The sequence below is a fragment of the Capsicum annuum genome, chromosome 10, assembly GCF_002878395.1.
Source record: "Capsicum annuum cultivar UCD-10X-F1 chromosome 10, UCD10Xv1.1, whole genome shotgun sequence".
Classification (NCBI taxonomy): Eukaryota; Viridiplantae; Streptophyta; class Magnoliopsida; order Solanales; family Solanaceae; genus Capsicum; species Capsicum annuum.
Genome location: NC_061120.1, coordinates 219,387,880 through 219,407,263, shown reverse-complemented (window position 1 = coordinate 219,407,263; position 19,384 = coordinate 219,387,880). Strand labels below are relative to the sequence as shown.

General features: G+C 34.1%; 2 protein-coding genes across 6 annotated transcripts; one reads left to right on the top strand and one right to left on the bottom strand.

Moving 5' to 3' along the window:
* Positions 1–823: 823 nt before the first annotated feature.
* Positions 824–2,133, top strand: LOC124887908 (beta-D-glucosyl crocetin beta-1,6-glucosyltransferase-like). Its single transcript, XM_047397838.1, has 3 exons — positions 824–993; positions 1,343–1,668; positions 1,898–2,133. The coding sequence occupies exons 1-3, from the start codon at positions 824–826 to the stop codon at positions 2,131–2,133; spliced, it is 732 nt and encodes a 243-aa protein (XP_047253794.1).
* A 9,423-nt stretch (positions 2,134–11,556) lies between these two features.
* LOC107843925 (1-acyl-sn-glycerol-3-phosphate acyltransferase 2) lies at positions 11,557–19,384 on the bottom strand. Of its 5 annotated transcripts, none has more exons than XM_047397465.1 (12): positions 18,427–18,730; positions 17,862–17,984; positions 16,373–16,707; positions 16,212–16,251; positions 16,018–16,091; positions 15,744–15,803; positions 15,165–15,242; positions 14,860–15,018; positions 13,588–13,713; positions 13,112–13,204; positions 12,855–12,941; positions 11,557–12,058 (listed from the first exon to the last, which is right to left on the bottom strand). In XM_047397465.1, the coding sequence occupies exons 3-12, from the start codon at positions 16,496–16,498 to the stop codon at positions 11,831–11,833; spliced, it is 1,071 nt and encodes a 356-aa protein (XP_047253421.1). In that variant the 5' UTR covers positions 16,499–16,707; positions 17,862–17,984; positions 18,427–18,730; the 3' UTR covers positions 11,557–11,830. The 5 variants fall into 5 exon arrangements, with proteins under 5 accessions (XP_047253421.1, XP_047253423.1, XP_047253419.1 ...); XM_047397467.1 differs by having other exon boundaries at positions 16,357–16,707; positions 18,427–18,728; XM_047397463.1 differs by lacking the exons at positions 16,373–16,707; positions 18,427–18,730 and adding an exon at positions 19,024–19,384.

The window sequence follows — 19,384 nt, the reverse complement described above, 5'->3', positions numbered from 1 at the left end:
AATAAAAAAAGACAACTAAAAAGTAAACACTAAAATAACTTTAAGAGCTTCACAAAATCATCACTTATTTCTTAAATTTCGTGTCCGATCAGATGATGACTTAAAAAATGAAACGAAGAGAGTATTATATTGTATTGCAGCGTAATGTATTGTTTCAATGAATATAATATTGAATTGATTATATCGTTTTCTATCCTTACATAATCTCACATATCGTTGTCCCGTGACAGTAGTAACAACACTGACAAATCATTGGATATCCAATGACTTACAAATCGAAATTGCTGGATATTCAGTGATTTGTAAATCGTTGAACACGAAGTGATTTGTCAGTGCTGTCAATACTGTCACGGGGCAAATCGCTCTTTGCGCCTTGAAATTTTTTATCAAAAAATTGGCTCTTTTGTCTTCGGACCCCGTTTGGTTATGAAAATTATTTTTTTCGAAGTTGGAGTTGGAGTTGAAGATGAAGTTGTGTTTGACCATGAATATAAATTAAAGTTATTTTTAAAATTTTATGAGAGAAGTATGAGTAAAAAAAGTGAAAATAAGTAAAACTTGTTTTCACTAAAATTCATGACCAAATGGAGCATATTTTTATTTTTTCCATTAAAGTAATAATCTTTCGAAAAAAAAGAAAAAATTTCTATGGCAAAACGGTGACTACGTATCCCCACCTCCACCTTCCCACTATAAATTCACTACTCTTCACTCCAATTCCCCACACCATCTGAACCCTAATTCCCTTCAATTCTCCACTCACTATTCCGATCAATCTCCGGCCACTTCTTTCCTCTACATTTTCAGTTAAATTTCTCCATCAATGGCCGGATCTAGCATTTTCAACGCGTTCTTCATTGTATTTTTCGTTACGTTTTTCTCAGCTATGGCTGAAACTTCTGCTCAGGAGTTGGCTCCAGCACCGGCACCTGATGCTGGTGCAGCATTTGCGATGCCGTCTTCTGGCTTATTGGTTGGAACTTCCCTCCTTCTGTGCGTTTTCGCTATCTTCAGGAACTAGATTTTTGATTCTGTATTTTCCAGTTATATATATATATATGAGAGATGGATGTTTTATATTTAGAGAGGGTATTGTTTTGTTGACTTTGTTATTGAATAGTATGTATTGATTTTAATTATTTTAGTACAAAGCTTGATTCTTTATTTTAAATACTCGAAAAGGCACTCAAAATTCTCGAAAACCCAACTTGTTAATCCATGATGTCAAGCAATTATGCTCCCGCTATGCGTGGCTCCACCACAAGTTGTATTGTACGCAGTCTTACCTTGCATTTCGAACCCGTGATCTCTTGGTCACATGACGACAACTTTAATTTACCAGTTACTCCACAAGGCTCCCCTTCATCGATTACATGGCCGGAATAGTAAAAGTTAAGGTCTTGCCAATTGGTACACTAGTTCAAGATCCTATGGCTAGTGTAGATGGAAACATAGAGATCATGGAACGGTTAGGGAAAAAAGAAAAGTTCTCAACTATAAGAGTCTCATTTTGGGAGTGGCCATTTCTTGACAAAACAAGAATTGGAAGGGTAATCCGGTGCACTAAATTAAAGATCCCGTTATGCATAGGTCCAAAGAAGAGCCTCACCACAACAGTGCATTATACGCAATCTAATTTTGCATTTCTGCCAGAGGCTGTTTTCAAAAGTTAGGTTCCAAAAGGAGAAAATTTAAGTCTTGAAGAGGCGGAGGCTGTTTCCAAAAGTTAGGTTCCAAAAGGAGAAAATTTAAGTCAGAGGCATTACCACAAGGTTTTTTTTTTAAAGAGTTGGTGATAGAGGGATGGTTATGGGTGGGTGGGCTCCACAAGCAAAAATTCTAACACATTCGAGTATCGATAGATTCGTGAGTCACTGTGGATGGAATTCGATTTCAGAAAGTATAGACTATGGTATTCCAACTATTGCTATGCCTATGAATCTTGATCAACCTATGAATGCTAAATTGCTAGTGGAAATTGGAGTAGCTTTGGAGGTTTTGAGGGATGAAAATGGAGCATTTTATAGAGAAGATATTGCAAGAGTTATCAAAGATGTAATATGTGGAAAATTAGGGGAGAATTTGAGAACTAAAAATGTAGAAGATATTAATGTATTGTTGTTATGGAGCTAACACAACCTTGTCATGAGAAGAATAAGAACAAGAATTGTTAACCTACAACCAAAGGTCTTGATACAGTGATAAGTAGTTCTTTATTTTTAATTAATTAGATTGGATGTTTCGAGTTCGACTAATGGATATGGAGTAGTTTTTAATTAGATTGGATGTTTCGAGTTCGACTAATGGATATGGAGTAGTTTTTGGTTTAAAGCGCTTTGCACCTAAAATTGAACTTTCCGTCACAAATGAAGTCGTTTTTGATTTAAAGCGCTTTGCACCTAAAATAAGACTTTTCATCGCAAATTCAGGTCAATCGAGCTTCAAAATGGCTATTGAATTTGATGCATTACGATTTTTGAACTTACAATTTCAAAACTTCCATAGTATTCGTAATTCTTACACTCTTTGTGACAAAAATAAACCCTTTATGCCCAAATATTTTTCCATGTTTCAAAATCTTTTTCAATATTCGCCATTACTATAATTTCAACATTTCCATATTTGTCCCATTCCGAAATTTTCTTTATATATCACTTATTAAGGATTTATTAAGGAAAATATTATCCATGAAATTTATTTTGGACAATGATTTCTAGGAAATAAGTGGGATCCTTTACTTATTTTATATTTGGTACGTAAGTGAAAAAAAATATTAGCGTAAAAATATTTGTATACGTAATTTAAACAAATAGTAAAGAAGGTTACGATGGAGAGGTATATTGTAGGGCAGTGAGGATGAGGTGTGTTAAGAGGACGAGAAAGAAACAATTAACCAACATGAAATATCACTGACCTTATTTTTTTTATTTCTGAAAGTCATTTTTTTTCATTTTTAAAAAACGTATTATTTTTTAAATCGATTTGATCAATCAAATATGAAAAAAATCAAAAACACATTTCATGAAAAATATTTATGTCCATAACGAACACACGCTAAATCTTTTTACATATTCACCATATATTCCATTAATTATATTCACATCAGAAACCCATTTTCTCATTTTTAAAAAACTTACTACTTTCTAAATCTATTTGATCAATCGAATGTGGAAAAAATTAACAACACATTTTATGAAAAATATTTTTGTCCATAACGAACGCACCCCTAAATCTTTTTACATATTCACCATATATATTCCACATTGAATTTTTAACTGCATGAATATTGTTATAAACTAATAAAGAATAAAGAAAAAAGGTGAGAAAATAGAGAGAGTAATTCTTATTTCTTCTCTTGAGGATGAGAGATCATAAGATTGTAAATACAATGAACAAAACCTCTTTATTTATAGGAAAAATTTTCTCCTAGTCTGAGTAAAAGACGGATGCTTCAAATCCTAATAGATATCAAAGTAGATCTTGATAGACATTCACTATAATGTAAATACATTTATAACACTCCCCTTGAATGTCTAATTGGTAGATAATGTGCCTCGTTAAAGCCTTACTAGAAAAAACCCAGTAGAAAAAAAAATCTAGTGAAGGAAAAAGAGTACACATCTCTAATAATTCGCATTTCGGCTGCCTCATTAAAAACCTTACAAGGAAAATCCAGCGGGACAAAACCTCGTAAGGAAAAAAGAGTACAGCGTGTATTAATTCCTCCTAATAAGAACATCCTTGACCTTTGCATCTCAATCTGGTGCAACATCTTCTTGAAAGTTGTAATTGGAGAAGATTTGGTGAATAAATCAGTCACATTGTTAGTTGAACGAATCTGTTGCACGTTAATATCATCATTCTTTTGTAGCTCATGTATGTAGAAAAGCTTTGACAAACTGTGCTTCGTTCGATCTCCATTTATGAATCCTCCCTTAAGCTGTGCTATGTATGCTGAATTATCTCTGTATAAAATTGTGGGTAGATTGTCATATTTTACACCACATTTTTCACGAATGAGATATATCATGGACCTCAACCATACACATTCTCGGCTTGCTTCATGGATAGCTATTATCTCAGCATAATTTGATGAAGTGGCTATGATAGACTGCTTTGTATATCTTCAAGATATGACAGTACCACCACATATGAACATATAACCTATTTGAGACCGAGCTTTATGCGGGTCAGATAAGTACCCAACATCAGCATGACCAATAAGATCGGGACTGTAATTTTTAGAATAAAACAAGCTCATGTGTTTTATCCCATTTGATGTCTCATAGTAGGAGCAGAAATATACCTTGCTAACAAATTGACTGAAAAGGCTATAGGCCTTGTAGTATTTGCAAGGTACATGAGTGCATCAATTGCACTAAGATATGGTACTTCATAACCAATACAATTTGATATATTTTGACTTTCATCAAATAATTTATTGCTTTGAAAACTCTCCAAGAGTTCCAATGATGTTCAAGCAATAAGCTTATACAATATAAGGATTATAAATAAGTTTTCCAGAAACTTTATATGCTTCAAGCAGTTTGAATCCTTAAAAGTTTTCACATAAGTTTTGTCAAGTGACAATATTCAACATTTCATGACTGACATCTTCAAGTGTCTGGACTGCAAATCAAATAAGTTTTACGCTTACCAAAATACATTCCTTTCATGTCACTTGATAAATGTTTCTACGTCTGCATGCTTAAATAAACGTAGAATTCAGATCCTCGTAATCTTTCACAATATTGCGCCAATATTGTGTCAAATATATTGATGATATATCATTTCGTATCGGTTCACAATGCGACATAATATTTTAAGATCTCATCACTTTATTATTTTCAGGTACATGAACCTCTCATAAGGTTTCATGAAGTGTTATGTCGTAGGATCTTCAAGAGCTCATTGCCTTCTTATTATGATTATTTGCTACTTATTTTTCAAGGACTATTTCATTTGGAACCGATTAGTCTACCACGCTTTACGCATGCATAGACTCTGTCCATTAGGAACAAAAAATAAGAGCCCTTGCGCTTAATATGAGATGTTTTCGGCATTTGACTTGAATTGTCTTTTGGATGAGGATCTGGTGATAATTCCTGCCATATTTCATAGCGCTTATAATCTCCCCCTTATGTTAGAAAAACTAACATACATCCTCTACTTCTTTGAGGATTTCATCTTTGTGCATTATGATATATTCATTAATCGTACACCACACATCAAAATTATTAGATGGAATAATTGATTCCCGATCTTGAACTAATTGAGAGGGAAGAAATAATCATAATTTATTGGTCTAATGCATACAAGTGTTATTGTATGCAACATATCATATATTTCAGACCAATACATGAAGCTTAATTTGTTCTCATTAGCGATGATTTAGCTATTTATCGAAGGCATTAAATGACAAACCATCATCATCAAGATAACTTTCTTGATTGCACAATCTGAAAATTATGTTCTTAACTCAATTTTATTGAGCAAGCAACTTTATGAATGTCAAACTGCAGGTTGACAATGAATGTACATGTGGTCATCTTATTGATGCATCTTTTCAACATATCACATGATAGGTGAACGGGCCCTTATTCACCTTTTATAATTTTAAGATTTGACGGGATACAATCCCAATATTAGTTGGTCCAACCAACTTATTATGAGAACAACCGACATAAACAATTCTTGAAGAATCTTCTAGTTCTTCAATACATGCACATCTTCGAGATGTCACAATCGTTCATATCAATTTATGAACTTTTATTCTAGTAAACTCCAAGTTTTCCATGACATGTACTTTTTTTTCTTTAGTAAATTTCAGATTTACTATTACATGAATAAATTTCAGATTTACTACTTTAGAAGTAGATTTCGAAATAACTCTTCTCAGTTATTCTGCCTCATTCGGAGGTGAGTTGTGATACCATCACAATCAAGTGAACGTTTGCATTAATAAGCTTCTCATTCCCCAGGAATGAAATATAATTATGTTTTAAGCGTATCAAATTATGATAGCTTATAACCTCTTTCAAGATTTTGCTACTTCAGAAGCAAATCGAGGCATACATATGATGTAGAGAATTTTTCTCTTGCATATCTTATAATCATATAAGCGTGTGAAAATATCATCACTTTTGATATCATTATTATATTCGTGCATTCAATCACTTATCTTCTTTCAGACATATTATGCACTGCTACCACATACACCTTAAGAATGAAGTAAGTTGTCATATTTCAGACTTATCATATATTGCTACCACATTCACTTTATGGAATGAAGCATATTTAATGGGTCGAATTTCATGACTTTTCACCCAATACCCATTATTTTGCCTTAGCCATCACAATATCATCAATATGGTGTATTAAGATTCAAACTCAATATTTTATCCATATAAAGGCGTCTTAGGGATAAATCGATGGGACTTGAATCCAAATATTATCATTCCTTTTGATAATATTGTTCTTGAGGAATGAATTTAAAACATAAATGGTTCCAAACCACTTATTTTTCCTCAAATCCAACAATAATTATGTCATTAATAGAAAAATACAAATAACATAAGAATTACTAACCTTGACCTTTAGATTTATAATCTCACCATATTTGGCAAAGTCTCGCGTTGATAACGTGTTATAAACTAATAAAGAATAAAGAAGAAGAGTAGAGAGAATAGAGAGAGTGATTCTTATTTCTTTTGTTATAAATGTATTTACATTATATTGAATGTCTATCAAGATCTACTTTGATATCTATTACGATTTAAAGCATCCCATCTTTTATTCAGACTAGGAGTAAATTTCCTCGAGGGGTTTTGTTCATTGTATTTACAATCTTATGATCTCTCATCCTCAAAAGAAGAAATCAGAATCACTCTCTCTATTCTCTCTACTATTCTTCTTTATTAGTTTATAGCAAGTATTTTTTTTTTCCATATTCATCCTCATAACTTCCTATATAAAGTCCTTCCACATTTAACAATTTTCATCCTTCATCAACCAAACAATTTTTCACAATTTCTCAAAATGGTGCAAGTTAGCATAATCATCGTCTTTGTCTTCGCCGTCGTTTTCACGGCGGTTGCTGCCACCGTTAAGGAGTTTTCTCCGGCACCGGCGCTAGCACCTGACGCGGGAGCCGGGTTCTCTTCGCCAGTTTCGATTGGAATATCAATGATGGTTACTTTATTTGCTTTGTTAAGGCTATGAGTTTGATATGATAGATGTTATTGAGTTGTTTTTTTTTGGAATATGAGAGATGTTATTGAGTTGTTTTTTTAGATTACATGGTGATAATATTGATGGTTAATTTGTTTGAATGTTCTTCGATTTTGATGTATATTGCTTTAGACTGTTTATTCTTGAGTCGAGGATCTATTTATTAGGAAAAATCTTGTAGGCATTGAAATTTTGTGGAGTCTACGAAAAGAGTTTAATTTTTGTTAGAGTTGGCTACTTCACCCTAAATATAGCTTGGTGGCTACTCTACCTAAATCCTAAATTACGCTTATATAATATCCTTTAAAAGGCATCTCAAGATCTGAAAAGTCCCAATAAATTAATGGGATATTCATAAAAATCAAAACCTTCTCTTGATAATCAAAAGACTCCTCGTGGATTTGATCTTCGAGAAATATGCCACTAACAGCTCTTGAATTACAGAGAAAATCAAATTCAAATGTTCCTACGTTCGAGAAATACGCCACCAACGACCCTCGAATTACGGAGAAAATCAGATCTAAATGTTCCTACATTCGAGAAATACGCCACTAACGGCCCTCGAATTACGGAGAAAATCAAATCCAAATATTCCTACGTTCGAGAAATAAGTCACTAGTGTTCCTCGAATTACGGAGAAATTCATATCCAAATCCTCTTCCTACATTTGAGAAATACGCGACTGATGACCCTCGAATTAAGGAGAAAATCAAAATAGAAAATCAAGGGAGGAACAGATTTGTACCCATATTCTTGATCAATAAAATTATTGTTTCTTCCTATTTATATCTGTGGTTGAGATTAATTTTTCACGAATTAAATGGAAACAAACCTCTCTAGCTAACTCTAAAGTAGTGATATGACCTTTGTAAAGATTGAAAATGACGTAAGGAGCAAACGAGCTAGAGTTAGAGAGCACATTTGAGTCAATGTGCAAGATGGTGTTTGGAATATAAGTTGTTTTTTAATTTTAGCTTGCATTGTTTTGCATGGTGATAATATTGGTGGTTAATGTTATATGTAATCAGGACAGTTATAAGTTCAAGTCATTAAAACATCATCTTGCAATACGCATGAAGATAATATTTATGCAATCAGATAGTCACAAGTTCAAGTCATTATAGTGATACTATTACGTATAATAAATCTTTATGATTCGAATTGCCGATTACAATATCAACGTTGTCTTGTCGTGGAGCACATGACTTATTTTTGCCTTCCACTCTTCTATAATTAGAACCAAATCAAACTATAATGATAATCTAGTACTAACATCATGATACCAACTAATAAATAAAGGGCCTTTGCCTTAATCTTTGGACATATTTCAAATTGTAATCTTCTTGCAACTCAACCACATTTATTAAGTGGTCATATGCTAATAGTCCAATGAATTCAAATTTGATTGGGTATTGGTAATCCTCTTATAAAATGAATGATGCATTGCTCTATTACCACTTTAAAATTTATGCGGAAAGATTGAGAGATATTCGAATTTTAGAAGGGTCTTATTAGCCCTGAACTAATTAAAAATTTTGAGTTCGTTTGGATAGAACTAAAAAATAATAATTTTTAACTTATGTGCTTAAAAATTGATAATAAATACTTACAAATTAAGCATATAAATGTTTGAATAGAGGTAATGAAATTGAAAGAAAGTTTTTGAAGTGTTCCGTAAACAAGTGTTGTTAAGTATTTTTTTGTTCTCAAAATGACGTAAATATTCTTAAAGTTGTTAATTAACACCATAAATAAGTTGAATTATATATAGTTTTTAATTCTAAGAATTCAAAAAACAAAAGAGAAAGATGAAGAGAAAATTGGAGGGAAGATACGAACAGAAGCGACAAAGAGAAAAAAAAAAGAAAGAAACAATAGAGGGCTACAAATCTGGGATATTGTTGGAAGGAAGAAAAATATAAGGGATAGAAAGGTAAATATCTTTGTCAAACTTAAAAAAAAATTAATTTAAGAAGTAAAAATTAAGCATATCCAAGTTAAAAAAAAAAATTAAAAACTTATTTAATAAAATTTTAATCCTATTGAAATGCACTCATTATTAGCAAGAGTACTTTTCTTCGTTACATAATTTGATCGAAGATTTAACCCTACACATGGAGAAAACTCTGTTAGAAGCACTATCCTTGAATGAGGCCCTACCTGATGTGAATCTAAATTAGTTGAATTTCAATACAGATACCGGAGACGAAAACCAAAAAAAATTAGTAAGTGAATACAATAGGTTGTCAACATTATTAACCAACAAACATGTGGGAAAACAGAACCAATTCGGCCACCGTCCACCTCGCCGCCCAACACTGGTCCACCCCCCAAACAACACAATTATAGTTGGCCCCTTTCAACTAAGTGTCCAAAACACTTCGAGTAAATGATAAAATTATTATTATATGATCAGATGATTATAAATTTAAGTCGTAAAAATAATTTTTTAATTAAAATATAAGATAAAATTATGTATAATATATTTTTGTGATTTAATTCTTCTCCAAAAAAATTATTGTCATATAACTAGGTGGTCATGAGTTCAAGTCGTAAAAATAACTCTATCATAAATGTAAGATAAGAGATTGTGTACAATAACAACTTATAATAATGGTCCAACTCTTTTTGAAACAAGTTACTGACATGTGATCAGACGGTCATGAATTTAATTCGTGAAAATAGCTTCTGACAAAAATACAAGATAAAACTATGCTGCAATAGATTTATGATCCAACTTATCAAACTCTACGAATAACTGAAGCTTTAATGCAATGTACTGTCTTTTTTCACTCTTTCAACAACGTGCCCATTTTTACTCTTTCAAAAGATCACTATTACAAGTCATGTAAACAGCCTCTAAAAAAAAAAAAAAGGTTAACATAAAATTATCTACAATACATTCTTTTGTTATTAATGGGACATTATTAAGCAAACCACAAGCAAAAGAAAAATTAGAACACACAGATTTATGTGAAAATTCTTGCGGGAAAAATCACGAGTAGAGACAAAAGAATTCACTATAATAGAAAGAAGTACAATTTGGAGACGATTTGTCTCAATAACGTATATATATATCAATCCGAAACAGCCCGCTAAACGCACTTATATAATACATGCGTATCGACCTGATCCCTACACTATCACCACAGACTCTATGAAAAATCACAAACATGAGTCGCACTGCAAACTTTTCAAAGCTGAATCAACAAAATTCGAATTACAAACTCTAACATTACGGTACTATGTGAATACAGCGGGAGCTTTAATGTGATTTATTCTTTCAACAACGTGTCCCTCTCAACCCAAATTTCCTAATCCACTACCTATAAATACCCTTCACATTTCGCCTTTCGATATATCTCCAACACAGCATACATAATATACATTTAACTCCATATATTCAATCTGTTTCAATTAGACATTTTCGATTCTACTTTTTATTCAGATTAATCGAAAATGTCACAGGTTAACATCTTCAAGTCTTTTGTTCTCGCTGTGATTTTTGCAGCCGTTGTTGCCTCCGGAAAAGTGCCTGCCTAATGTGTCTCCAGCTCCGGCTTTGGTATTCTCCGGTGCTATTATTGGAATTTCATTGCTACTCTCACTTGTTGCTTTGTTGAAAAGCTAAATTTGAAGATGATTAGAAGTTGTGAAATTGTTTCATGCTCGAGTTCATTATTATTATTTTTTTGGTGATTTGGTTGGTTAAAAGTATTGATTTGATTATGTGATTTATCATTTTTGTTGATGTATACAATATTCAAATTTCAAATAAAATTATTTGTTATTAATGTGTTTTAAATTCAATTATATTTCTTCAATGTGTTACTCCTACAACACGACCTTGTATAATGCTTAAGGCTCTCGGTCGCTAAGTTGTTCGGACTCTCCAAAAATGTTAGTCATACCCGTGTCGGATCCTTATGCTTAAGGGTCTCGGCAACTAAGTTGTTCGGACTCTTCAAATATGTTGCCACATCTGTATGGGATCCTCCAAAAATACACCACTACTTTTGAAGGATCAGACACGCACTCGATGATATTTTTGAAGAGTCCGAGCAACATAGTTCGGCTGGGTAGCAGTATCAACTTTTAATTTATTATGAGCCCAAACGATGAATTTAACAAGTTCTTGCTGATTCAAGATATATAACAACAATATACACAGTATAATTCCACAAGAGGAATGTAAAGAAGTTAGAATGTACACAAATCTTACCCCTACCTCGTAGAGGAGAGAGCAACTCTTATAGCGATGAAAAATTTATTAATAAGGAAATAGTATAGAGCAATCGAAAAAAAAATACAGCAACGCCAAAAGAATACGATAACTGAAATACAATAGACAATAGATTGTAGCAGATATCAAAAATAAGAAACGACGTATATAAGACAACTACTATGACAAACACAATGCTTCTAGACAACAGATAAAGGTCAATTTTATGACAAACACAATGCTTCTAGACAACAGATAAAGGTCAATTTTGCCCTTGAACTATTCGAAATCGGACGATTTTGCCAAATGCATAATACATTACCTAATGTATTTCCCAAAGACTAAAAAGGCTACAACTTTGCAGGTGTGATCACTGTGCTAGTGTTGTTTTTCTTGTCCATTTGTTGAATGTTGATTAACAGTATTTGTCTTGGCTGGTGTTGATCGTTCTGACTGAGAAAATCTGATCAAGATTTGCATAAGAAGTGTAATAACAGCTAACAGTGCAACTGAAATTGCAAGACCTGTCCATGAGGATAGTAATGCTGTGGATTGTAAGAATTTCACAGCAGTAAATATGAGAATACATGCCCACGATGCAACAACCTGTTATTTAGAAAAGATAAACAGTTAGTTTGCTGGAGAAAACAAAGAACTAGCCTCACTTGTCTGTTAAATTAGCCTTCAAAGAAGAGGCGGACGCAGGATTCGAAGACAATGGGGTACCATTAAACTAGTCTTCAAAGAAAAGGCGGACCTAGGATTCGAAGACAATGGGGAACCATAAAACTAGCCTTCAAAGAAGAGGCGGGCCCAGGATTCGAAGACAATGGGGGTACCACTAAAGACAGATGCACGTTAGTCGAGGCGATGTCATGCAACACCGTCTCGTCTGATATGAAACACCTATGGAACTAATGTTTCTATTGTACAATTATGAATTAAATGGCATAATGTGATGAAGTTTGTTCTGTTTGTTCTGTTGTCTGGTGGTTTGCATACTTTAGGATGTGTGTTAGAAACTCGTCGCCTACATGTTTTGTGCATTTTTAATCTTCAGCTAAAAATGAAAATGATGTAGCAGTTAAGGTTCGCAGATATGTTTGAAGGATCCTTTATTTCTTCAAAGTTAACGGGTGCACTTGCACCCCCAGCTCACCATGTGGATCTGCCTCTAGTGGTAAGAGCGCAACTCGTGATATGTGGATTAGGTGCACATAGCAAATTCGAACCTTGCCATAGACGAAAGCATGGAATTTAAGTCGAGGAGGGCATAGGGGTGGATCCATTATCCACTGAGCTTTGGATCGTGCACCATTGGCCCTCGGGGATTTCTAGATTTTCGAGAAAGAAAAAAGAGTTTATGTAGAATTCATCTACGCTTAGCCAGTATGTTTATTACCACGAGGGATTTCACTGGGCGGCCGACATTCTGCAGCTGTTGTTCTCCAAAGCTGTCTTCAGCAATATGTTTGTCCAACAGATTGTCCTGGTGACGAGATAAAACCAGAAACAAGGTAAAGATTCATCTAGGGAGATGGAAAATTCTTCAGAGCTCACAAACAAGAGGTAGAAAAAGTTATAACGTCCATTTAAACACTAGGTTCTCGAGATTTGCCAAGTGTTTTCTATGGAGGTTCAACGATAAAGAAAGGTAACCTTGGCCAGAAAGATATCTCTACACCATTGAGCGATGGCATCATCATTTTCTGGTAGATCCTTCATCTCGTGGCGCTTGATGTGCACATGAACCTGCATAATAACAAATGAACATTGAAAACTAAACATAGCGCCGTTTCTCTTGTGATCATATTTCCATTTAGCAATAGTTAATGGGCCAAAACTGACTTCTTAATCATTCCCGACACATAAACATGAAACTAATAGACATGTCATCAATTAACAAGGAATGAACCGACTTATTCAGATTAACACAGTCACAAAATAAGGACACATGAACACATAATGTTGATCAGGATCTCAAGAACTGCAATCAAATGCACTATATACTTGAAAAGTTGGGATTGCTTATGCCTTTTTGAATATTATCGAAGGATAAACACAGTTGTAATGTGTTATGCTGAAGCAATACGTGACTAGGGGATACTTTGATAGTTCTTGATAGTTTTGCTTACCACAGAAGATTGACCCTTGCAGATTCGCAGCATTGTTGGTGCTGGTGAATTTTGAGGAATGGCAATTGTCGCATCATAAATAACTGGAACAAATGAGCGCATTTGACTTACTGCGGTGACAAAGCCCTGAAATCATCAAGCAAACATTTGGTTTCTTCAAAACAATCCCGTAATAGATAGCAAGGCAAAATGTGGCATCATTACCAACTTTAGAATACATTATAAACTTAAAGAGAATCTCTCACCACACCTCAATTAGTTTGACTGCATGATTTATGTAATATTTTGAATTTGAAAGCATCAACCGACTTATGATAGCTATAATCCGAGGAAATTTCCATGGTCCGTTTTACCTGATTCCTTCCACACCCGATTTTGTTCCACCATTTGCCTTCTCTGTTCTCATTTTGTGATCCAAGCAAATAGCAGGATTCAAAAAGCCTCACAAGCAAGTAGACTGCTATTTCTTATTTTCTTTTTATCTTTTCCAAGACACGTAAAGTTCTCATTTTAAACATATCACTGACAAGTCCAATAAGTATACATATACTTCAAACACTACAAAGAAACCCTATGTTGCTTGCTATGTTGCTCAGACTCTCCAAAAGTGTCAATGGGTGCGCGCCGTATTCTCCAAAAGTGGTGTATTTTTGGGGAATCCGACACGGGTGCGGCATAAAAAATGAAGAGTTCGCACAACTTATGTTGCTTGGACTCTTCAAAAATCTTATCGAGTGTGTGTCGGATCCTTCAAAAGTAGAGCATTTTTGGAGGATCTGACACGAGTGCGGCCACATTTTTGGAGAGTCCGAGCAACTTAGAAGAAATCTACAGTCTTATCTGGTTCTTACACCATTAAAACTCCTTGATGCTCCCTCACTTTACTGGTTTTCCTTTAACGTTCTTTATCTTTTTTGCTGAGGGGTAATGAAATCTTGCATATTTTGTGATTTCCCAGGTTTGTTACCTATGTTGGCAGTGATTTGAGTGCCAGTAAACCAATGCATCTCTTCGATGGCATCAACCTCAGATGCAATATACATATTTTTTTTTACAGGATCCTCAGTTACAATATATATATATCTTCCAATATAGAAATGAGCTTCGAGTATAAAGCAATCAAATAAACCAATTGGAAAAGAAGAAAAATTGTTAGAGAAAAGAGAGAATAGATCGAAGAAGTAAAACTAAGAGGAGTAACTAGTGCACAAGGTGCTTTGGCCAACAGCCGAATACACTACAGAGAGAAAGAAAGTAACATTTGGTGCCCACCTTAGTACGAGGAATTAACACATTCTTTGGAACAGGTAGCCCAGATGAGGCTGCATATTCTTGAGCAGCCAAAAGCTTTGCCTGAGTAAAGCGAGTGCCTTCAACAAAAAGTGCCAGCCAGAAAGGCTGAGGATAATCCCATAATCGTTGAAGACCTGACTGCAAATTGGACCCCATAAGTATCAAATAATAAATAGTTGTAAATCAACTAACCAAAACAGATCCCTGACACCCATCAACAAGCCAAACGAAGGAGAAATGTAAGTGTGCAATGAAATGACTAAATCGGTCGGGCTTAACTATACCTTTAACGTGTTTTCATCCTTTGCCCAGCTTCGTTCAAGGAAAAGGTACTCGGAAAACCACATGGACCAACCAAGTACCTGCATAATGCATAAGATAACTGACCTTAAAGGCAGATCGAGTTCAAGGAAATAAACTGGGAGAGTCCATGTAATAGCAACTTCAAGGAAAATTAGACGATACGAGCTTAGCAGCATTCACTAACAAAAACAAGAGCAAAATGCTAGCTAGGATCATTTTTCCTTCCTCTTAACAATCTACTACCACCATATTCAGATAAATGCAGATAAGCGATTTTCCCCATGAGGTTATAGAATACTCCAATGGGGACCGTACATCTAAAATAAAATTGCTTCCTTGCTCCATTGTATGCACCACTCCAAAACGCAACAAAGCTATTACTCTTCCAGAATCTAGAATCACGAATAAATTGCTGGATAATATTGGAATGGAGTGGTTCTCTCTACTAGTTAGTGCAGATTAGATACCAACTAGCTTTTGGTCAGAATGAAGAGTCAAATCTTTATAACATTCACTTGAAACACTTAACTGATTAAAAAAACATTCACCCAAACACTTACAGGAAGGAGTTTGGAGGATTTCTTCATAACAGCTAATGCGCTACCAAGGCAACCAGATCGCTGCAATTGAAGAATCCAAGAACCAACAAACAGAAGTCAATTGATAACGATTATTAGTTATCGTCTGAAAGACAACATCTTCATTATGCAGTAAAAGTAAAGTTTATAGAGTGATGAACACAGCCATGCATGGAGTTTGGTATATAATTATCTCAGTAAAGTTTAAGGGTTTCAGCATAATAGATCACAAAACGGTGATGATAATCGTGCAAACCTGAGCTAAGACCCATCCAACAAGCCAATCAATGTCACTTCTGTGATTTGCTATCAGTAGAGCATGTTCTTTGCCTAAAAAGTTGAACCAGCAGACCAGTAATAACATTACTAATAAGCATTACTTCAAGAAACCTGACAAAATATAAGCTATGAACACCAGTAGAGTAAAAATGGCAAATGAATATATCTTACCCATCAATCTAAAAGTTTCTGAGTCCATGTATACTTTAATCTGCAACCAGGTTAACGCATCAATGAGAAAAGAAGTATCGTATGGCAAACATAAGAAGAAACTGACTGAAAGCAAATCAAAAGTATATAATATTCTCCTTCTTTCCTCAAATCAGTTGAACCTTTGCCATATTTTCAGGAGACCAACCCAGAGTTTTAGTAAAACCAGCGGATAAAGTGTAACATGAAACCAACAAGAAAAACAAAACATATTCAGAAAAGGGTAACGGGCACAATAAAAGGAACATAAATCTTACGGCAGTGCATACAAATTTATCAATGAAGTTAAATAATGAAATTATTATACATAGTTACAGCACATTCTCATCATGTGGATAAACCCATTCAGCGACTCCATATCGGTAGCATTCACAACACTGTCATGCTTGCTTAGCTTCAGTTTCAAAATCTTGTTGGTCTGCCATACTTCTTTTGGGATCACGAAATTTTGAGACAACTGAGCAGAATGTCACAGCAAACTTTTTATGAAGTAAATGTCACAACAAAGGCCATTTCACGAAAGTGACACAAAACAGGCTACTCTTTCAAAACTATAAAACTTGCTAAGTACAAGAAAGCTTATGGTAACAGACATACCCTGCCTCAAAAGACATTCAAGAGGTGGAACACTGGTATCTGTTGTTTTTCCTAATAATAAAAAATTTGTGTACATATAATACCCCAGTAACTGACATAACTGCGTCTAATCAAATAAGATATCATGAAACAGATGGTATACTAAAAAAGTACAAGCCTAATCGTCATAGCAAGCACAGAACAGAAAAAGAAACTATCTTAGCTAATCCTTATACATAATTCAAGTCCACATATCCACCCTGTAAAGGTTCAAAATTTACAACAACAATATACCCAATGGAGTCCCACAAAATGGGGTTTGGGGAGGTTAGAGTGAACGTAGACCTTGATTTACAACAACAATGCCCAATGGAGTCCCACAAAATGGGGTTGGGGGAGGTTAGAGTGAAAGCAGACCTTACATCTACCTCAGAGGTAGAGAGACTGTTACCTATAGTCCCTCGGCTCAAGACAAAAACAGTCTAGACAATGATGTAGCTGAAGTACAAGAGACAATAGATAGTAACAAAAACAACAAATAGTAGCGTAAAACTTCGTGATTTGTAACACAATTTCTTTATTACTTTCTATGAGACGCCAACCACTTAGAAAAAGTCCTAGTATGAAAGCTTCTTGTTCCTTTTATTCTTTCTCATTCTCAGAGCATTCGTATTATTCTACTCGTTTTTCCGTATCTTTAGATTTCTATCACCACTTTTTGCTCTTTAGCCTTGATCTTATTTTCCTGTTGTTGTTTCCGCTTGTTACTGATGACTCCTTTTCATTGTTCATTCAGCCGAAGGTCTATCGGAAACAGCCTATGTACCTTTTCAAGGTAGGGATGAGGTCTACATACACTCTACCCTCCCCAGACCCTAGTTGTGGAATTCTATTGGGTTTGTTGTTTTCGGCGTTGAGTTTGTATGCCAAGAATGTAACTTCTTACAGTTACATTTACATTCTTGGCATATAAACAAGTGAACTATAAACTCCCCAAAATAACATAAACATATATATATATGCAAAGCGAATTACCTTTACACCGGCCCACCAATCAACTAACCACACAAGCTCCAACCATAAAAGTTCTGCAAGAATTCTATTAATCCTCCTGTATGTGTTCTTCGAAAATGGCCTTATAAGGACAAAACAAGCAGCCTGGAATTCAACACCTTATCAAAATCCATTTCACAAATTTCATTCAACACAATAGCAAAACAAAGTACACAGCAGAGCTAATTATGTACAGATATCTAAGTACTACTAGTTGCATATACTGCATTTGCCATTAAACTTAACAAATCAAAGATAAACAAACATAAAGACTTGATTTTTTCTTGAAATTGAGGAACCCCAGATAAGCAAAACTTCCAAAATACACAAACAAATTAAATATAGTTGTATATACTACATTTGCCATTAAACTTAACAAAGTAAGTATAGATAAACAAAAAGACTTGATTTTTTCTTGAAATTGAGGAACTCCATATAAGCAAAACTTCAAAAAATACACAAGCAAATTAAATATAGTAGTATACACTGCATTTGCCATTAAACTTAACAAATCAAAGATAGATAAACAAAAAGACTTAATTTGCACCTAAGGGTGAGTCCTAGTGAAAACCTGAGGTCTCATGTTCAAATCTCAGCGAAAACAAAAAAAACGCTAGGTGATTCTTTCCATTTGTCCTAGCCTTGATGGACAGAGTTACTTGATATTTGTTGCCGATGGCAGGTCGCAGGTATTAGTCGATTTAGTCTCGTGCGCGAAAGCTGGACAAGACACTACGGTTATAAAAAAACAAAAAGAGACTTGATTTTTTCTTGAAATAGAGGAACCCCAGATAAGCAAAACTTCCAAAAATGAACACAAATCCTTTTCTAGAGGCAAACGATACAAACTTTGACTGTATTTTTAATCATATTGAAAAAAAAAAAAAAAAGCAATTTATAGAACTTTTCATTTTTGAATTTCTAAATTTTCATGTTACAATATCGAATTAATCAAATTGACTCTCAAAAAAACGAAACGTGACAACAAAATATACTGCATTTGCCATTAAACTTAACAAATCAAGTATAGACAAACAAAAAGACACCATATTTTCTTGAAATAAAGGAACCCCAGAAAAGCAAAACATCCAAAAATGCACAAATAAATTAAATAAAATATGTTATCATGGGTATTCAAGAATACCTGCATAAGATTGATGAATAGACCAGAAATGAAGAATATAATGCCCAAAAGGACAATAACAACTGCTGCTGCAATAGCCATTGAGTGCCACAACGTTAAATCAAGCCCTAAATATATATATTTGTATCTATGTAATACGTAAAATATGCAGGATAACGAAAGCTTTTATATACCGAACTGTTTTACATTAGGATAGTTTATGTATACAGAAAAATCGGAAACTGAAGCAACAAAATTTGTGTGACAGCTAAAAGAAGTTAATACATTTACTTTATCACATTTTAACTTACACACAAATAATGATTGGTATAGTAATTTGGTTATATTAATAAAAAAAAAATATGAATATATACTTTAACTT

What these genes read in the sequence shown, in the direction of transcription:
- LOC124887908 (XM_047397838.1), top strand. Translation starts at nt 824, where the DNA reads ATGGCCGGATCTAGCATTTTCAACGCGTTCTTCATTGTATTTTTCGTT. An exon ending in GTTGGAACTTCCCTCCTTCT is followed by an intron (nt 994 to 1,342) that starts GTGCGTTTTCGC and finishes TTAATTTACCAG; the next exon opens with TTACTCCACAAGGCTCCCCT. An exon ending in GCCAGAGGCTGTTTTCAAAA is followed by an intron (nt 1,669 to 1,897) that starts GTTAGGTTCCAA and finishes ATTCGATTTCAG; the next exon opens with AAAGTATAGACTATGGTATT.
- LOC107843925 (XM_047397463.1), bottom strand. Translation starts at nt 19,104, where the DNA reads ATGGCTATTGCAGCAGCAGTTGTTATTGTCCTTTTGGGCATTATATTC. An exon ending in ATTGGTGGGCCGGTGTAAAG is followed by an intron (nt 16,252 to 17,861) that starts GTAATTCGCTTT and finishes ACCTGGTTGCAG; the next exon opens with ATTAAAGTATACATGGACTC. An exon ending in AATCCTCCAAACTCCTTCCT is followed by an intron (nt 15,243 to 15,743) that starts GTAAGTGTTTGG and finishes TGCATTATGCAG; the next exon opens with GTACTTGGTTGGTCCATGTG.